This window comes from Diceros bicornis, unplaced genomic scaffold (assembly GCF_020826845.1).
Source record: "Diceros bicornis minor isolate mBicDic1 unplaced genomic scaffold, mDicBic1.mat.cur scaffold_301_multi, whole genome shotgun sequence".
NCBI classification, from domain to species: Eukaryota; Metazoa; Chordata; class Mammalia; order Perissodactyla; family Rhinocerotidae; genus Diceros; species Diceros bicornis.
In genome coordinates this window covers 326,650-340,838 of record NW_026691174.1, presented here as the reverse complement: position 1 = coordinate 340,838, position 14,189 = coordinate 326,650, and the positions used below count along the sequence as shown (strand labels likewise).

The 14,189-nt window shown below is 63.7% G+C and overlaps 1 protein-coding gene across 1 annotated transcript in view; it reads right to left on the bottom strand.

Moving 5' to 3' along the window:
- The window catches only part of KDM4B (lysine demethylase 4B), a 140,431-nt gene that overhangs the window by 20,875 nt on the left and 105,367 nt on the right, over window positions 1-14,189 (bottom strand). The window contains 3 exon segments of the mRNA XM_058537356.1: window positions 555-742; window positions 1,032-1,133; window positions 8,285-8,481. Coding sequence (XP_058393339.1) covers window positions 555-742; window positions 1,032-1,133; window positions 8,285-8,481 — 487 coding nt within the window.

The window sequence follows — 14,189 nt, the reverse complement described above, 5'->3', positions numbered from 1 at the left end:
TGCAGCCCAGGAGGGAGCCCTCACCGGGGCCGGGACCTGCCGCCACCCCCGATCCCGGGGTCCAGCCTCCAGAACCACGAGGAATCAGCCTCTGCTGTTTCTTTGTTTTTGGGGGTTTTTTTGCTGAAGAAGATTCGCCCTGAGCTAACATCTGTGCCAATCTTCCTCTATGTTTTTTTTCATATGTGAGCTGCCCCCACAGAGTGGCTGCTGACGGACGAGTGCTGTGCATCCACACTCAGGAACCAAACCTGGGCCGCCGAAGTACAGTGCTGAACTTAACCACCAGGTCACCGGCGCTGGCCCAAGTGTCGGCTGTTTCTAAGCCGCCCGGTCCGTGGTATTTGGTTACAGCAGCCGAAATGGACTGAGGAAGCCTCTTCCGTTTCTGGGAGAAGAGGGACTTTTGACTGTGCCCCCAGAATGTACGTTTTTATACAACGCCCGCCCTGCCAAGGGAGCACGTGAACTGGGCTCTTCAAGAGCAGGGGCTGTGGCGCAGTGGACACTGGCTCCTTCCACCAGGCCTGGCCCCCCGCCCGGCCGTGACTGACCTTCAGAGCCGTCCGCTTCCCGGCCCTGTGGCGGCAGCTGGGGCTCCTCGTCCTCCTCCTCGGGGTCGACCTCATCCTTCCCACCACCACCGGCCTCCTCCAGGAGGGCAGCCCCGGCCGCCCCTTCCCCAGGTGACTTGGGGTCTTCCGACTTGGGCTTCTTGGGCTGGCTCCGCTTCCGGTGAGACCTGGAGAGGGAGAACCGTGAGACGGGGGAACAGCAGAGAAGACAGCCCCCGAGACAAGCGTCCCAGGGCGGGGACAGCCGTGCCGGCCCCGAGTCGGGGACAGGGCCCTGGGGGGGCTGCTGGGGCAGGGGTGGAGGGAGGCCTGGGGGGGCAGTGGGAATCGGGGGGGGCGTCAAGCGGGTGCTGATGACAGTGGGAGATGGACGCCCCAGGGGGCGGGGACACGGGCGTGAGGGATGGAGCAGAGCTGGTGTGAATGCCTGGACGACAGGCAGGAAGGAGCACTCACGGCAGCCCCGGCCTCCTGGTCTGCTCTCTCTTCCTCTCTAGACTGGGTCTCCTCTCCTCCTCAGCCTTTCTCCAGTGTCTGCTTTCTTTCAGACTAATTTGTCTAGAACGTAAACGTCAGGGCGTTTTTCTCCAGGACTCCTGTCAACTCCCCGGACGCCTCCTCTAAGGGCCTGGGCCAACTCCCCGTCCTTGCTGTATCCCTGTCCTCGGGGGCTGCGAGCCCGCGCGGCTCCCTCTCTGACCTGCACCCACGGCCCCTCCTCACCCCAAGCCCCACGCTGGCCCCCGGGTGTGGGATTCCACCGGAGGCTCAGCTACGGCTTCGTGGGAAAAACGAGGCAGAATCAGGGTTGAAAAGGAGGAAAGGAGAGCGACAAAGGCGGGTGGGCCTGCGGATCAGGGGCCAGGCGGCCCTGCGGGTTCTGGGAACGGAAGCCCGCGCCTTCCAGGAAGGGACAGAGCGGCTTTCAGACGGCAGGAGAGTGTGGCTGCCCAGGAACCGGGGCAAAGGCGGGAGTGGGGAGGCTGGCCCGGGGCGGGTCACCAGTGCCCTCTGGGGAGGGGGTGACGCCCGCATGGCCGCAGGCTCCAGGCCCCATGACCAGGCCTCCGCTGGCCGGTCTTCTGTCCCGGTTACGGGTGAACCAGCAGCTGAGCGAGCAGGGCCGGGAATGTCAGCATCCTCGACAGGAGCTGGCTGTGACCTCCCTGCACCCGTGGGCTCCCCGAGTCCCTGCCCCAGTGGGGGGGACTCAGACACACTTGGGGGTCCCGTGGCAGCCACACCTCCAAAGACCAAGTGGTCCCAGGGAGACGCAGGGCATGTGACAGGGGCCGGGCAGGGCTCCCACCTGGGGGCTACAGCAGCACCACCCTCCCTGTGGACACGGGGACCTGACAAGCACCCACCCGCCCTGCTCCCCACGCTGGCTCCCGGGGGCCTCTCCTAGTCCCCCTCACACTAACCACTGCCAATCCTGCTGCTCGGCTGCCTGTCTCGAGGGGCCCTGGCTCGCTGTGGCTCCCTGTGCCCGAGCCCAGGGGATGCCCGCATGTGACAAGCCCCCTGATGTCTGCACGAGCCACCCGATGACCCAGGGTGGAAGCGGGGAGCATTCCGGGGCGCGGGGAGCGTCATGGCAGACATGGCATCACACACAGCATGGCGTGCAGGGGGTCACGTGAGGGTGGGGGCGGGGGACGAGGACAGGCGGGCGAGGAGGGGTAGGGAGGCAGCCACAGATGGGGGGTGGGGCACGGGAGCTGGGAGACCCCTCGGGAACGCCCTCCACCAGCGGCTCCACGTGGGGTGAGTCTGGGAAACACCAGGTGCAGACAGGCAGGGAGCCCCAGACCCAGCACCAGGGCGCAGCCGGCGTTCGTCACCACAGTCCCCCAGGAGTGGCTTCTCCCCGGGTCTGGGAATGTGGCAGGGCCAGGCGCCCACAAGCGAACCCCCACCCGGCCCCAGGGGCACCCAGTCGAAGGGCATCCTCCTGCTGCCCACTCACCTGGCCTCGGTGTCCCGCAGCCGCCCACCCCTCAGCCCCTCTCACCTCCCCATCCCGACCCCGGAAGCAGCCCTGGAGGCCACTCCTGACCCTGACCCTCCCGCCCCCAGGGCTGACCAGGGGCGCCCCCCCAGGGCCCCGTCTGCCTTCCTCGGCCCCAACATCATGGGGCTCAGAGCTGTGGGCCCCCAGACGCCACCGGGCCTCGCCAACGCAGAGACCCCCAGCACGAGGTGGAACCAGGTGAGCAGACATGGGCAGACACAAGCCGAACATGAGCGTGCAGACAACCATCCTCTTGGTGAAGACAGAAGCTGGGAGAACACGCTGGAAGGATCTGGGGCCAATTTGCCCAGAGCTGGGGGAGGGGCACCTGCCAGTGCGTCCTGACCACAGTCTGGCCACAGCGGCGTTCCCTGACCTGCTCCCCAGGCGACACCCTTCGTCTCTCGGCCGTTTCTTCTCGCAGTTACTTCCCCGGGTCTCCCCAGCACTGCTCTCTCTTCTTCTCGGTTCCGGCTTCCCCCGCCGAGCTGCCGGCACAGACACGCAGGGCGCCTTGGGTGCTCCCCGCTCCCACACCCGCCGGCTTCTCTCCCTGCGTCTGCCACCATCTGCGGTTGTGGTGACATTTCATGTTTGTATTTTTCTGACTGTAAATATCATTCATCCACGAGCAACAGAGCTGCCGGGACCGTATTCTTTGCTCGCTCTTCCTGGAGTTAGCAACTGGCCCCCTCTCTCAGATGCTTAGCTTTCCGGGTTATCTCCAAGCTCCTACCCCCGATGACACTCTGGGCCTTGGCCTCTCCTGGGCTAAATCCACTTTCCTTGAGCCCATGTCTTTCCTGGTGGAAGCCCTTGTTTAGCTGGAGCACATCCTCCAGTAGCTTTCTCAGAAAGGAAGAGAAATCTGGGACTCTGCATGTCTCTAAAGATCTCTACTCCCTTCGCACATTTAGTTGGTAATTTGGCTAGATCCATACTTCTGGGCTGAAAATTACTTCTCTTCTGACTTTTGAAGACCTGTTCCTTTATCTATTAGCTTGCAGCATTGTGATCAACAAGCCCGATGCCGTTCAGGTCCCTTGTTCTTTGTGTTGGCCTATTTGCTCGTTCCAGAAGCTTTGGGGATCTTCTCCAAGAAATGTCTCCACTGGAGGAGATTTCCTCAAGCTCTCTCCTGATCTACTGCTTTCGTCTTCTTTGCTTTATTTTAAAGGTCTGAGAGCCTCCTCTTCCCTGAGGGCTTCTCTAAAGGAACAGGCTCTTCCTTCCCACGCACACAGTCCTCTCTGCTCTCTGAGGGGCACTGTGAGTCCTTCTGCTCATGGATCGTCTCCTTCCTCGTGGCGGATGCTGTCTTTCTTGCTGCGTTTCCTCGGAGTCTTAGGGACCCCCGGGTGGGCTGTGCGAGGGACTAAGATGCTTGCTGGTGACTGCACGTGCGTCGGAAAGGGTGGGACCCCGCTGCTCCACGGGGGCCTCGATATCAGGATCTGTGGCTCTGCTCCGTTGGGCGGCTCCGTGACCCGGGAGAGGTCCGTCCCTACTCCCGCCTCAGGTTGGGGGGACGGGAGGCCGGCAGCCAGGTTTCCACCGCCCCAGCCTTCAGGGGACCCTTGTCCCGCCCAGAGCCGCTGGTCCACCGCACGGGCGCAGGGCCTCCGTCCTGCTGGGAGATGGGGGTGGGGGCTGAGCCCACCGTTCCTCACACCCCTGCGTCCAGCCCGCGCGGCGCCGTCCCAGGAGGCGCCGCATCTCTGACCCCTCGGCCTTTCCGCCCCCTCTGCAGGCCCACGTCTCGAGTGTTCTCTGTGCTGTCAAGTCAGGTACCACCTGCCCGGCCCTCCCTTCCTTCCGAGTCTGCTGCCACCGTCCCTCTCCTGGTCCCTGTCACTCCTTTACCGTCATCTTGGTGACGATTCAGGCGAGGGTGGAGGTAAACGTGCCCTTCACCCGCCAGCCTTAACTGGACGCCTTTGTTAAGTTTACATGAACCAAACATTGGGACTGGTCCCAACACCCCCACTAATGTCTGCAATACGGACGCAGAGTCCTTGGGCCTCAGACAGCAGGAGGGGCCCCCAGCCCGGCCACCGCGGGGCCCAGAGCACTCGGCCCCTCCAGACCCCGAGGCGGGCTGTCCGCCCTCACAGGACCAGCTGTCGTCCAGCACTTCTGACCCACAGGGGATTCGGGGCCAAGGCCGCCGGTGCCAGCGCGGCTGCGGGGTCCAGGCGCGGGGCCGTGGGTCTTGTGCCTGGGCCTCCTCCCCACGCCCGGCCCCAGGACATCCTCCCTGCTCCAGAGACGAGCAGGCCTGTGGGTTTAAAGGGTTTCACCTGCGAGAAACTTCACAGTGCGTCCTGGGAGGAGCAATTTAGGAGACACTCAGTGAGTCCCAGGTGACAGGCTCTTCTGGGCTGCGGGGCCGGTGGCCCGGGGGTCACAGGGAGCTGGGTCTGTGGGCTCAGGAGCTTGGGGGGCCAGGGCGGCCTTGAGAGGAGCGAGGTCAGTGGCCCGGTGGTGCCCAGCCTGGTGCGGGGTGTCAGGCGCAGCGGGGGGGGGGGGGGGGGGGGGGGCCGACGGGCCGGCCCGCGTGGGGTCAGGAGGCATCAGAGGAGCGGAGTGGTTCCATGTCCCCTCGTTTCTGCGGTGATCCAAGGTGGTGGGAGCCCCCCCGGGGCAGCCGGAGGTCCCGGCCGTGGGGCCAGCAGAGGCTGGGGTGGACGGGATCATGGGTCCGGGAAGGCCATGCGTGCCCTCTCCGTCTCCCTCTCCGCAGACCCGTGCAGGCGGTGGAAGGGCCCCGATGTTGTGCGGAGCGCACACCTGCGGGAACACGCGGTCGACACAAGCGTGACGCGGAGCTCTCGTGGGAAACAACAAGGAGACGGAGGAGAAGATGGCCTGCCGTGGGGAAGGGCTGTCTTGGAGGAAGAGCGGGTGGACGCCGGCGGGGGAGGGCGCCAGACTCCACCGGGGCCTGGGCCGCCGGGCAGGGAGCCCGCTGGTGGTGGCCGAAGGGGTCACAGGGCGAGGAGCGAGGTCACAGCTTTGTGCCCTTTGTCAGGGGCAGGGACCAGTCGCCCGACCAGATGTGGGTATGGAAGACGAATCCACGGAGGGCACCGTGAAGGGAGTGGGTCACATTCTCCCCGAGGGGCCGACACCTGGCCTCCACTGTGGGATGGCACCTGCGGCACTATGTGGGGGCCGGGCCGGGCCGAGCGGGGACCAGGGAGAAGCTGCGGCTCCCAGAGGAGGCGGCGAGGCTGCACGGGGACGGTGGGGCAGGGGGCAGCAGGTGGGCACAGGCACTTGGGCAGGGACACTGGGCCGTGTCTGGGGACATCTGTGGCTGTCACACTGGGGGGGGCTCCTGGCATCGAGTGGGTGCTGCTCCACCCCCCAGTGTCCAGGACACCCCCCCCAGAGAGGATGACCCGGCCTGAGCGCCCACAGTGCCGACGGGAGACCCTGGTCTAGGGACAGAGGCAGAGTCGCCTGCACCCCCATCCAGCCCACGCCAAGGATGCTCCCGCAGGGCCACCCAACCCCAGAACAAACCCCCTGAGGCTCGGGGAGCCCCGTGGAGACCAGCACCCGGGCGGGCAGGACACCACGGGGAGAGAGACGAGGTCCTTCCGAGAGTCTGTAACGCTCAGGTGAGGGGATGGGGCATCTGGCTTTCACACGTGATTCTCATCAGCCTTTTCAGAGAAGCCCCCCACCAGGACTTAGGAAAAGAGACTCAGCCTCGTTTTACATACTAAAGGCTTTAAAGGAAATTATATCCTTGGGAACACGACTTAATTTGTTATTCAGCCCACTGTCGGAACATTACAGCTCCCCAGGTCTGCGAGACAGGAATGCTCCAGAAAGGAACAATGCATGACGCGGGGTGGCCGGGCGGGAGGGGGCTGGGGAGCCGCTTCCTCTGTGCACAGAAGGTTCCAGCTACGGCTGGCCCACAGGTCCCTTGTCCTGGGGCTGGCTCTTCAGACGGCCTCTAATCCCCTTCTATTTCTGGAACGTGGAGCCTGTTTATTGGCAATCCACTCTGCTGACCAATTAGCCCAAGCCACAATCAATTAACCGTTATGCAAACACCAGCCCACTCCTCGTTCTGGAAGGATCCGGAGCCATCGCAGGTCGGCCAAGCCAGGATGCTGCTGCTACCGAGGGACAGACAGACAGGAGGGCAGGAACCAAAGGAGAAATGACAAAAGAAACCAGAAAAGAGCGTCCCCTTCACGGGCTGTCAGGAACGGATATGGAAGTATCCGGGGCTGCCGGAACATTCTGAGAGAGGGGCTGTGGGTGCGGAAAACGTGCAGATGAGGCAGAGACTCCCCAAGATTCGCAGACTCACAGACTGGACGCACCGAAAACAAGAACAGACCAGTCGGGAGAGAAGGTTCTGGAGTGGGCATGATGGCTCGGCCAGGACGACTTTTCCCAGAGGCAGTTCCCAGGACGTCTGTGCAGCATGGAGCGCCACCATCGAGGCACCGACGAAGGAGAGAACTGGCCGAGCCCCCTGCCCGCTCAGCGGCCAGGCTCCGGGGACAAGATCAGACCAGGGGCGACCGAGCGGCGGCAGGTGGAAAACCCTCCAGAGGCCCAGATCCGCCGCCACCTGCTTCGGCACAGCCCACAAGCTAAGAATGGTGTTTACGTTTTTAAATGGTTCAAACAGTTAAAAGAGTAATAATACTTTGTGGCATGTGAAAGCGATGTGAAATTCCAATTTCAGAGTCCATAAACAAAGTGTTATTAGGACACACTGTGCTCTCTGGTCTATGGAACGTCTAGGTCGATGGTGGCTCTCATGGAGTTGAGTGGTCCTCAGAGACCGTCTGGCCCTCAACGCCGAAAGTGTTGACCCCCTGGCCCTCACAGGAATGCTGGCCAGGCCAGCCCGGGGCCGTCCCTCCTGCTCCTGCGCACACCAGGGGCCCAGCAAGGACTCGCGGAATGTTCCACAGGCACCAGACAGGAATCCATTTGAACTCTATCCCTGAGCACTCAGACCTCGAGAGCCTGGACGTTTCCAGGGAGACGGCAAAAGAGCCCGCCGCTTGTGGGGCTACGGGCACAGCTGCTCACGGCCGTCTCGCTCCCAGGGAGTCCCTCTCCTCCTCTGCCCGGACCTGCCACCCAGTCCCCACGGCCTCGCACCCGTGCAAGGGGGCGGCCGCCTCACCCTCGCTCCCTCACCGGACGCCAGGCTCGTGGCCGGGCAGTGACCAGGGGAGAGGAGGCCCCCGAGACGGGATGGGGTGACACAGGACGTCCCTGGGGGCAGGTGTCCACAGCCACCTCCACGACCACGCTCCAGCAGCAGGCTGTCAGAAGTGCAGAAGCGAGCACAGACGCGCGCGCGCGGGGCGCCGCGGGGACCCCACACCCTGTGGCTCCGGCAGGGGACCTGCCATCGCTCGGAGCCACGAAGCAGCCCAGCGGCCCGACCCGCAGGAACAGGGCTCCCGCCCAGGACCCCAAGCAGGGACAGTGAGAGGGGCGCCGCGTCATCCCAGAGGGGAAGCCAGCCCAGGAGCTGGCGGATGCGACGGGCCCGAGTCTCCGACGACACAGACACGGGGCCCACGAGCAAGGCGGGGCCTGAGATACACGCTTTGTCTCAGGAGCAGGAGAAACAGAGGAGGGTGGGAGGGAGGGGCTGGCCTGGACACCCGTGCGGCCACTTGCGGTCACCTCCCCGGCCACTCACCTGCGGAGGAGCTTGGCCTTGAGGGAGGCGCGGGAGGCGCTCCAGCTGCTCAGCTCGGGGCTGCTGAGGGCCGTGGGCCGCGTGTGGTCCAGCACCGTGAGGTCCCTGCCCTGCTTCCACAGCTCGTAGCGCTCGGGCTGCAGGATGCGCACGAACACGTCCATGGAGATCTTCACCATGTCCTTCCGGCACGTGCACTGCGGGCACGAGACAGACCCGCTGAGCCCCCAGCCAGTGGCCCCCACGAGGGCGGGGCGGTTTCCACCCCCACCTTTCTACAACTTCCATCACCAGACAGGAAACCATCTTCTCGTCCCGGGTGAACGGGGAGGAGGCCGTGTCCCCTGGATGTGAGCCCGTCCACCCCCGTGGAGCCACAACTCCCAGCTGCACGCGGCCCAGGGGAATGGGACAGGCCCCCGGCTGAGGGGCTGGAGAGCCAGCAGGGCGCACCCACCAGTTCAGGAGCCCCGAGGCCACGCGGGTCTGAGCTTCGGCTGCCTCCCGTCAGACACCTGTGCCCCCACGCAGGTGAAAATGCATACGGGGTGTTTACAGCAGCAGAAACGCCAAAGGTTAGGAAGAGGGGGAAAGCTGTCAGTCCCCAAAGAGCCAGGACAGCAAACAAGGAAACAGCGTGTGGTGCCTCAGCGCACACCCCTGCGCCCTAGTCTCTGCCCCACAGGGCTGGGGGCGGCCAGAACTCCAACTAGAAGTGGTTCCCCCAGGACGGGAGCTGGCACGCGGTGTGCCGGGCAGCCTGGAGCAGAAGCTGCTCTGGGCAGGAGGGTCCCTCGTGTCTGGGAGCTTCCAGCAAGGGGCAGATGCGTGACAAGGACAGGCTGAAATGGGGTCCCTCTGGTGCCCCGAAGCCCCCAAGCCACATGTTCCTGGAGCCTCTCCCTCCGTGTCACAGTGCCGCGGTGGCCCCCGGGACCGGGCACCACGCAGGAGGCACCGCAGGAGTCCAGGGACACTTGACACTTTGGAGACGTGGGGGCCGGAGAAGGCAGCCAAGGATTCCAGAAGCTGGGCTCTGGACAGTGAGCCCTCGGTCAGCAGGAGGGACCCAGGCAGCCTGGTCTCCTACTTACCTGCGGGACGAAGCCAAGATCAGGCGTGAAAAGCACCCTACTGCGAGCGGGTGGGAGAAAGGGCAGGGCTGGCAAACCGTCCACAAAGGGCCAAGCAATAAATACTTTCAGTTTTGGGGGCCACACAGTCTCTGTCACAACCCCTCAACTCTGCCGCTGTAGCTCAGAAGCATCAGAGGTGATACATAAACGAGTGGGCATGGCCGCGTACCAATAAAACTTTATTTACAAAAACAAGCGGAGGGCCGGATTTGGCACAGGCCATGGTCTGCCAACTCCTGGTCCAGACTCCAGAGGATAAAGCAGCCCCTGAAGTGGGCAGCCGTCTTCCGGAAGAGGAGTCTCTGCAGGGATGGCTGAGGCCACAGGGAACCTCGGGGAGAGGGGTGCAGAGGATGAGGGGGCCTCAGGGGTGGTCTTGACCCCGCGGTGACGCACTCACCTCCCTCTAATGCGGGCACAACCCTGCCTCCTCATAGGGATACACGTACCCGGGGACATTTGTTTTAAACGCATGTCTCGCCCTCCTCTTACAACCATCCTGCCACCTTCTCAGTGAAATGAAGGAAACAGAATGGACAAGTCTGAATTGAACATGGCAATTACGTCCCTTGCCCTGGCAAGCCCTTCCCAACTTCCCTCAATTTGCTCCAGAAACAGTGAAATGTTTATGACCCCAAATCTGAGGCTGCTGAGGGTGGGGGTGGGCGCAGACGAGAAGCTGCGGAAAATGTTCTGGAAATTTCCTGCAGCCCCGGCGCCCCCCACCCGCCCGCTCCCCTGGCTGGATCCGGCTCCCACTGGGGACAGCAGTAACCCAACCACGCCGAGCGGGAGGGAATATTTATGGCCAAGCGATTCCCAGCAAACTCAATTCATTTAATGAAAACTTGTGCAGGAGAGAAAGGCCGGTGGTGTAATCTGGCGGCGGGGAGGCGGGAGCACAGATGGTGCCCGTGTTTCAGATTCCTGGCCGGCCACGGCCTCCCCAGCGCCACCATCAACAGCAGCTGAAGGGATTTGTATCGAGTGCTTTGCAATTGCTTTTCCTTAAGTAATTACAAAAAGCACCTGTGTGCGCCCTGGAGGGGACACGGGGACGCACTCCTAGCCGCGCCCCCTCGTGCAGGGACAGACGCAACCGGCCAGGACAGAGACGCTGGGAACAGCCACACTCACTCTGGGCGCGGGTTCTGGCTGCGGTGGGGTTGTCATTGGTGGGGGGCCTGGGCAGCCGGGCGGAAACAGCGGGAAGGAGGCAAGCCCCCGGGGGTCCCGGGGCAGGGGAGCGACAGCCTCCCGGGTTTCGGGCACAGAGACGGTCCCCTCCATGCTGAGCTCTGAGCTGGGGGCGCAGGCACGGCAGACCCATCGCCGCCTGTCACCCCACCGTCTGGGAGAGGAGGTTGCTAAGGCCGGCGGAAAGGTCCTGCTTCTCCTTACAAGCAACCTCCCAGGGCTGACGGCGCCAACCCCCCCCCCCGCCCCCCCCGCCCCCGAGTTCCTTGTGACTCAGGAACATCAGAGCAGCTGTTTCATGTGGCCCAAGAGCCAGCCGGGGCACCTCCCCCGCAGGGAACGTTCTGGAAGGGGGCTGGGAGCGGGAACCCTCGGGGCAGCCTCGAGCAGCGACCAGGGAGGGAGACGGCCGAGAGCAGATCGCGCTCTTTGTTTTCATTAAGGAGGCCCCCCCATTGTGTCCTCCCCGTCCAGACCCCTCCGGCCCCGTCCGGCTCCCGGACCTCCCGGGACAGGCACTTCATGCGGAGCTGCTGGAGGTACTAAAGCCGACAGTTCCCGCCGCTCTCGTTCCAGCCCTCAACTCGGCCACAGAGACGGCTGTGCTCTCACAGGGAGCCGCCATGCCATTAGTTTCTGAGGGAGAAATCGGCACGAGTGGGGGCGTCTCAGGGGCCCCCGCAGGCCTGAGCGGGCCCCAGGGCCCCCTGTGCCGTCCCCGTGACATAAAGCACTCAGCCTGCGGAACCGCGAGGGGCGGGCGCTGGCGCTGAGAGCCGGAGAGGACCGGGTAATGGGACGCGGAGCGGCCTCGCCCTGTCACGGCGGCCAAGGCGGGCGGCTGTGGTTCCACGAGAGCCGAGTGGGGCGTCTGGGGACAGAGGAGGAGGAACGGCAGGAGGCAGGGCCTGGGGGTGCGGGGCGTGGCCTCTGCGGCGTCTGCTCCCAGACAAGCTGCAGTATCTGTGGGTCCCCGCCCCATCCACCGAGGGGCGCCCCCACCCCACGACTCTGGGCCTGAGCCTGTGGCCACTGCCCGGCTCCCCGCTGACGCTGGCCTGTGAGCAGAGCGAAGATGCACGGTTCAGGGGGGCAGCATGGGCACCCCTCTCACCATCCCCCGACACTCGAGGGCAGAAACTGGCTCTTGATGGCGCCTGATGTCACAAGAGGCCCGACAGCCCCGCCAAGTGCACGCAGAGAGCCCTCAATGGCGCAGAGGAGCCACCTGCGCCAACTCAGTTAATCAGCCAAATGAGTTCAGCGGCGCTCGCCCCAACACAGGAGGGACAAGTGCTGTTCAAAGTGACAACAGAGGAGAAGCAACAGCTGGGCCCCACAGCACCCGCCGCGGGAGGGACAGGACGGGCTCGGTCACCATCGCCCCACGTGGCCCCCAGGCTGCGCAGACAGCAGACGTGGGAGACGAAGGCGCAGCTCTGAGAGGCCCCGGACGAAACGCGGACGAGGTCCTTCCACACTCAGGCGAGCGCGTCCCTTCTCCCGCCTCCTAGGACCTCACAGGAGAGGCTCGAACATGCTGTTCAGCAAGCCTGGACCATTCATGAGGGATTCGCGTGCCAGCGCTGGGCACCGCGGGTCAGCCTTGGTCCAGAGCACCGTCTACACGACAGAAGCGTCCCTGGGACGGATCTGTCATCCGAAGACATACAGAATGTACAGTCCAGAATACCGTAAAGCCCCAACGAAGAGCAAAAATCTTCACACACAGCCAAGGGCATCCATCAAACACCAGCCAGGGGTCTTTTGACTGCGGAGCAAACAATTTCTGTGCTATTTATTTTTCTAAATCTCTCTATCGAGCAGGTCTATCACTTAAGTTGGGAGTGGGCAATTTACGGAATGTGGGCCGAATACGGCCGCTGCCCGTCTGTAACTAAAGTTTTATTGGCACACGGCCCCGCCCACGTTGGTGCTGCCACAGCAGAGCTGAGCGGTCACACGGAGACCGTGGGGCCCGCAAACCCCCAAATATTCACTCTCTGGTCCTTTACAGAGCCTTGATTTAAGTCATGAAATAATTTTTACGGGGTAACTTGAGGTCCAGTGACATGGGGGGTGAACTTGCCACTTGCCAGCTTCAGTGAACCTTGTGAGTGACCACAGATGTGTGCTGTGGGCTGAACCGTGTCCCCCAAATTCCCATGTTGAAGCCCTGACCCCCAGTGTGACTGTATGTGGAGACAGAGACGTTAGGACGTAATTATGGTTCAATGAGGCCATAAGGGGGGGGCCCGATCCTACAGGACGGGTGTCCTCACAGGAAGAGGAAGAGACCCAGGCCTCTCCCTGTCCCCTGCCTCCAGACCGTGAGAAAGACACATCTGCTGTCACAGCCCCTGGCCTCTGGCACTTGTGCCGGCCGCCTGAGCTGACCCAGACGGGTGTCCAAGTGGAACCTCACCGCAGTCCATTTTCACTGGGCTGGTGGGCTGCACACTCCCCGCCACCTGCTTCCAGCATTCGACTCACCAGGTGCCAGGAGGCACCTAGAGCCTGGTGCTCAGAGGCCTGGCCTGGCCTCTCTGGCCCCGTCCTCCGCACCTGCAGCCCGAGCCGGCCGCCCACAGCGGGGAACACACCCCCAGCCCGGGGGGCCTCAGGGGCCTGGGCCGGCTGCACTTCACCCACACCAGGCCCAGACTCACCTCAAAGGGGCCCGGGGCCCGCAGGGACCAGCCCCACGCCACCGGGGGGCATGAGCCCCCTCCTAGCTCAGGCCCCTCCTAACCGCAAGCCACGATTTCATACATTCTGCCTGGGACTGCCCTCGGTTTTCTGTTTTAATGAACTCGGTTGTTCATAAACAGAAGAAGACAGGAATCGAGGTCCCTGAGTGAGCCCCCAGGAACGAGGGGCTCAGGCCCTCGGTCCCCTCCGTTCTCTGGGAAGTTGGTGCCGGGTCCCAGGGCTGAAGATGAAAGGCGGACGGCCTCAGGGGTGGGTTTCCTTCTAGCCTCTGTGCTGGTGGGGGTGTGGTGGACCCTTCTCCCCCGTCTAAACTGGTCCGCGCTTTGAGCTCATGAGGCTGAATGGATGTGGCTTCACGGCGCGACGCCGGCCCCGCCCGCGGCAGCTTCCCGTGTCATCGGGGAGAAAATACACACACATGAAGAGACAGGGACATGGAAGGCGGAGGAGCCACGTCCACTTGGTCCACCGGGCCCTCCCCTAGGCACCAGGAACAAGCACCTACTGTGTGCTCTTCTCGGCCGGGCCTCCAGTTACGGGCACTTTGGGCCCAGATAAGGCCCTGGGGGGGTCCCCTCTCCTGCCTCCTCGCCCAGCCCTGTAACTGAGCCTCGTGGACGCCCGGGGTCCCCCAAGCCCGGTGTGCATGTGTCCAGCTCTGACTCTGTGGGGGGGGGGGTGGGGGGGTGCAGAGAGAGGAGGAAACGGGACGGGACGGGGCAGGGAGGGTTCAGTGTAGCCAAAGCCACACAGGGAAGAACCTGGCCGCCAGGGCTCAGGCCATTCCCCACACAGGGTGCCCCCAGCTTATGCGACCCCAGTGGACCGATACGTCACAGACCTGTACAAAAGGCCAGGGT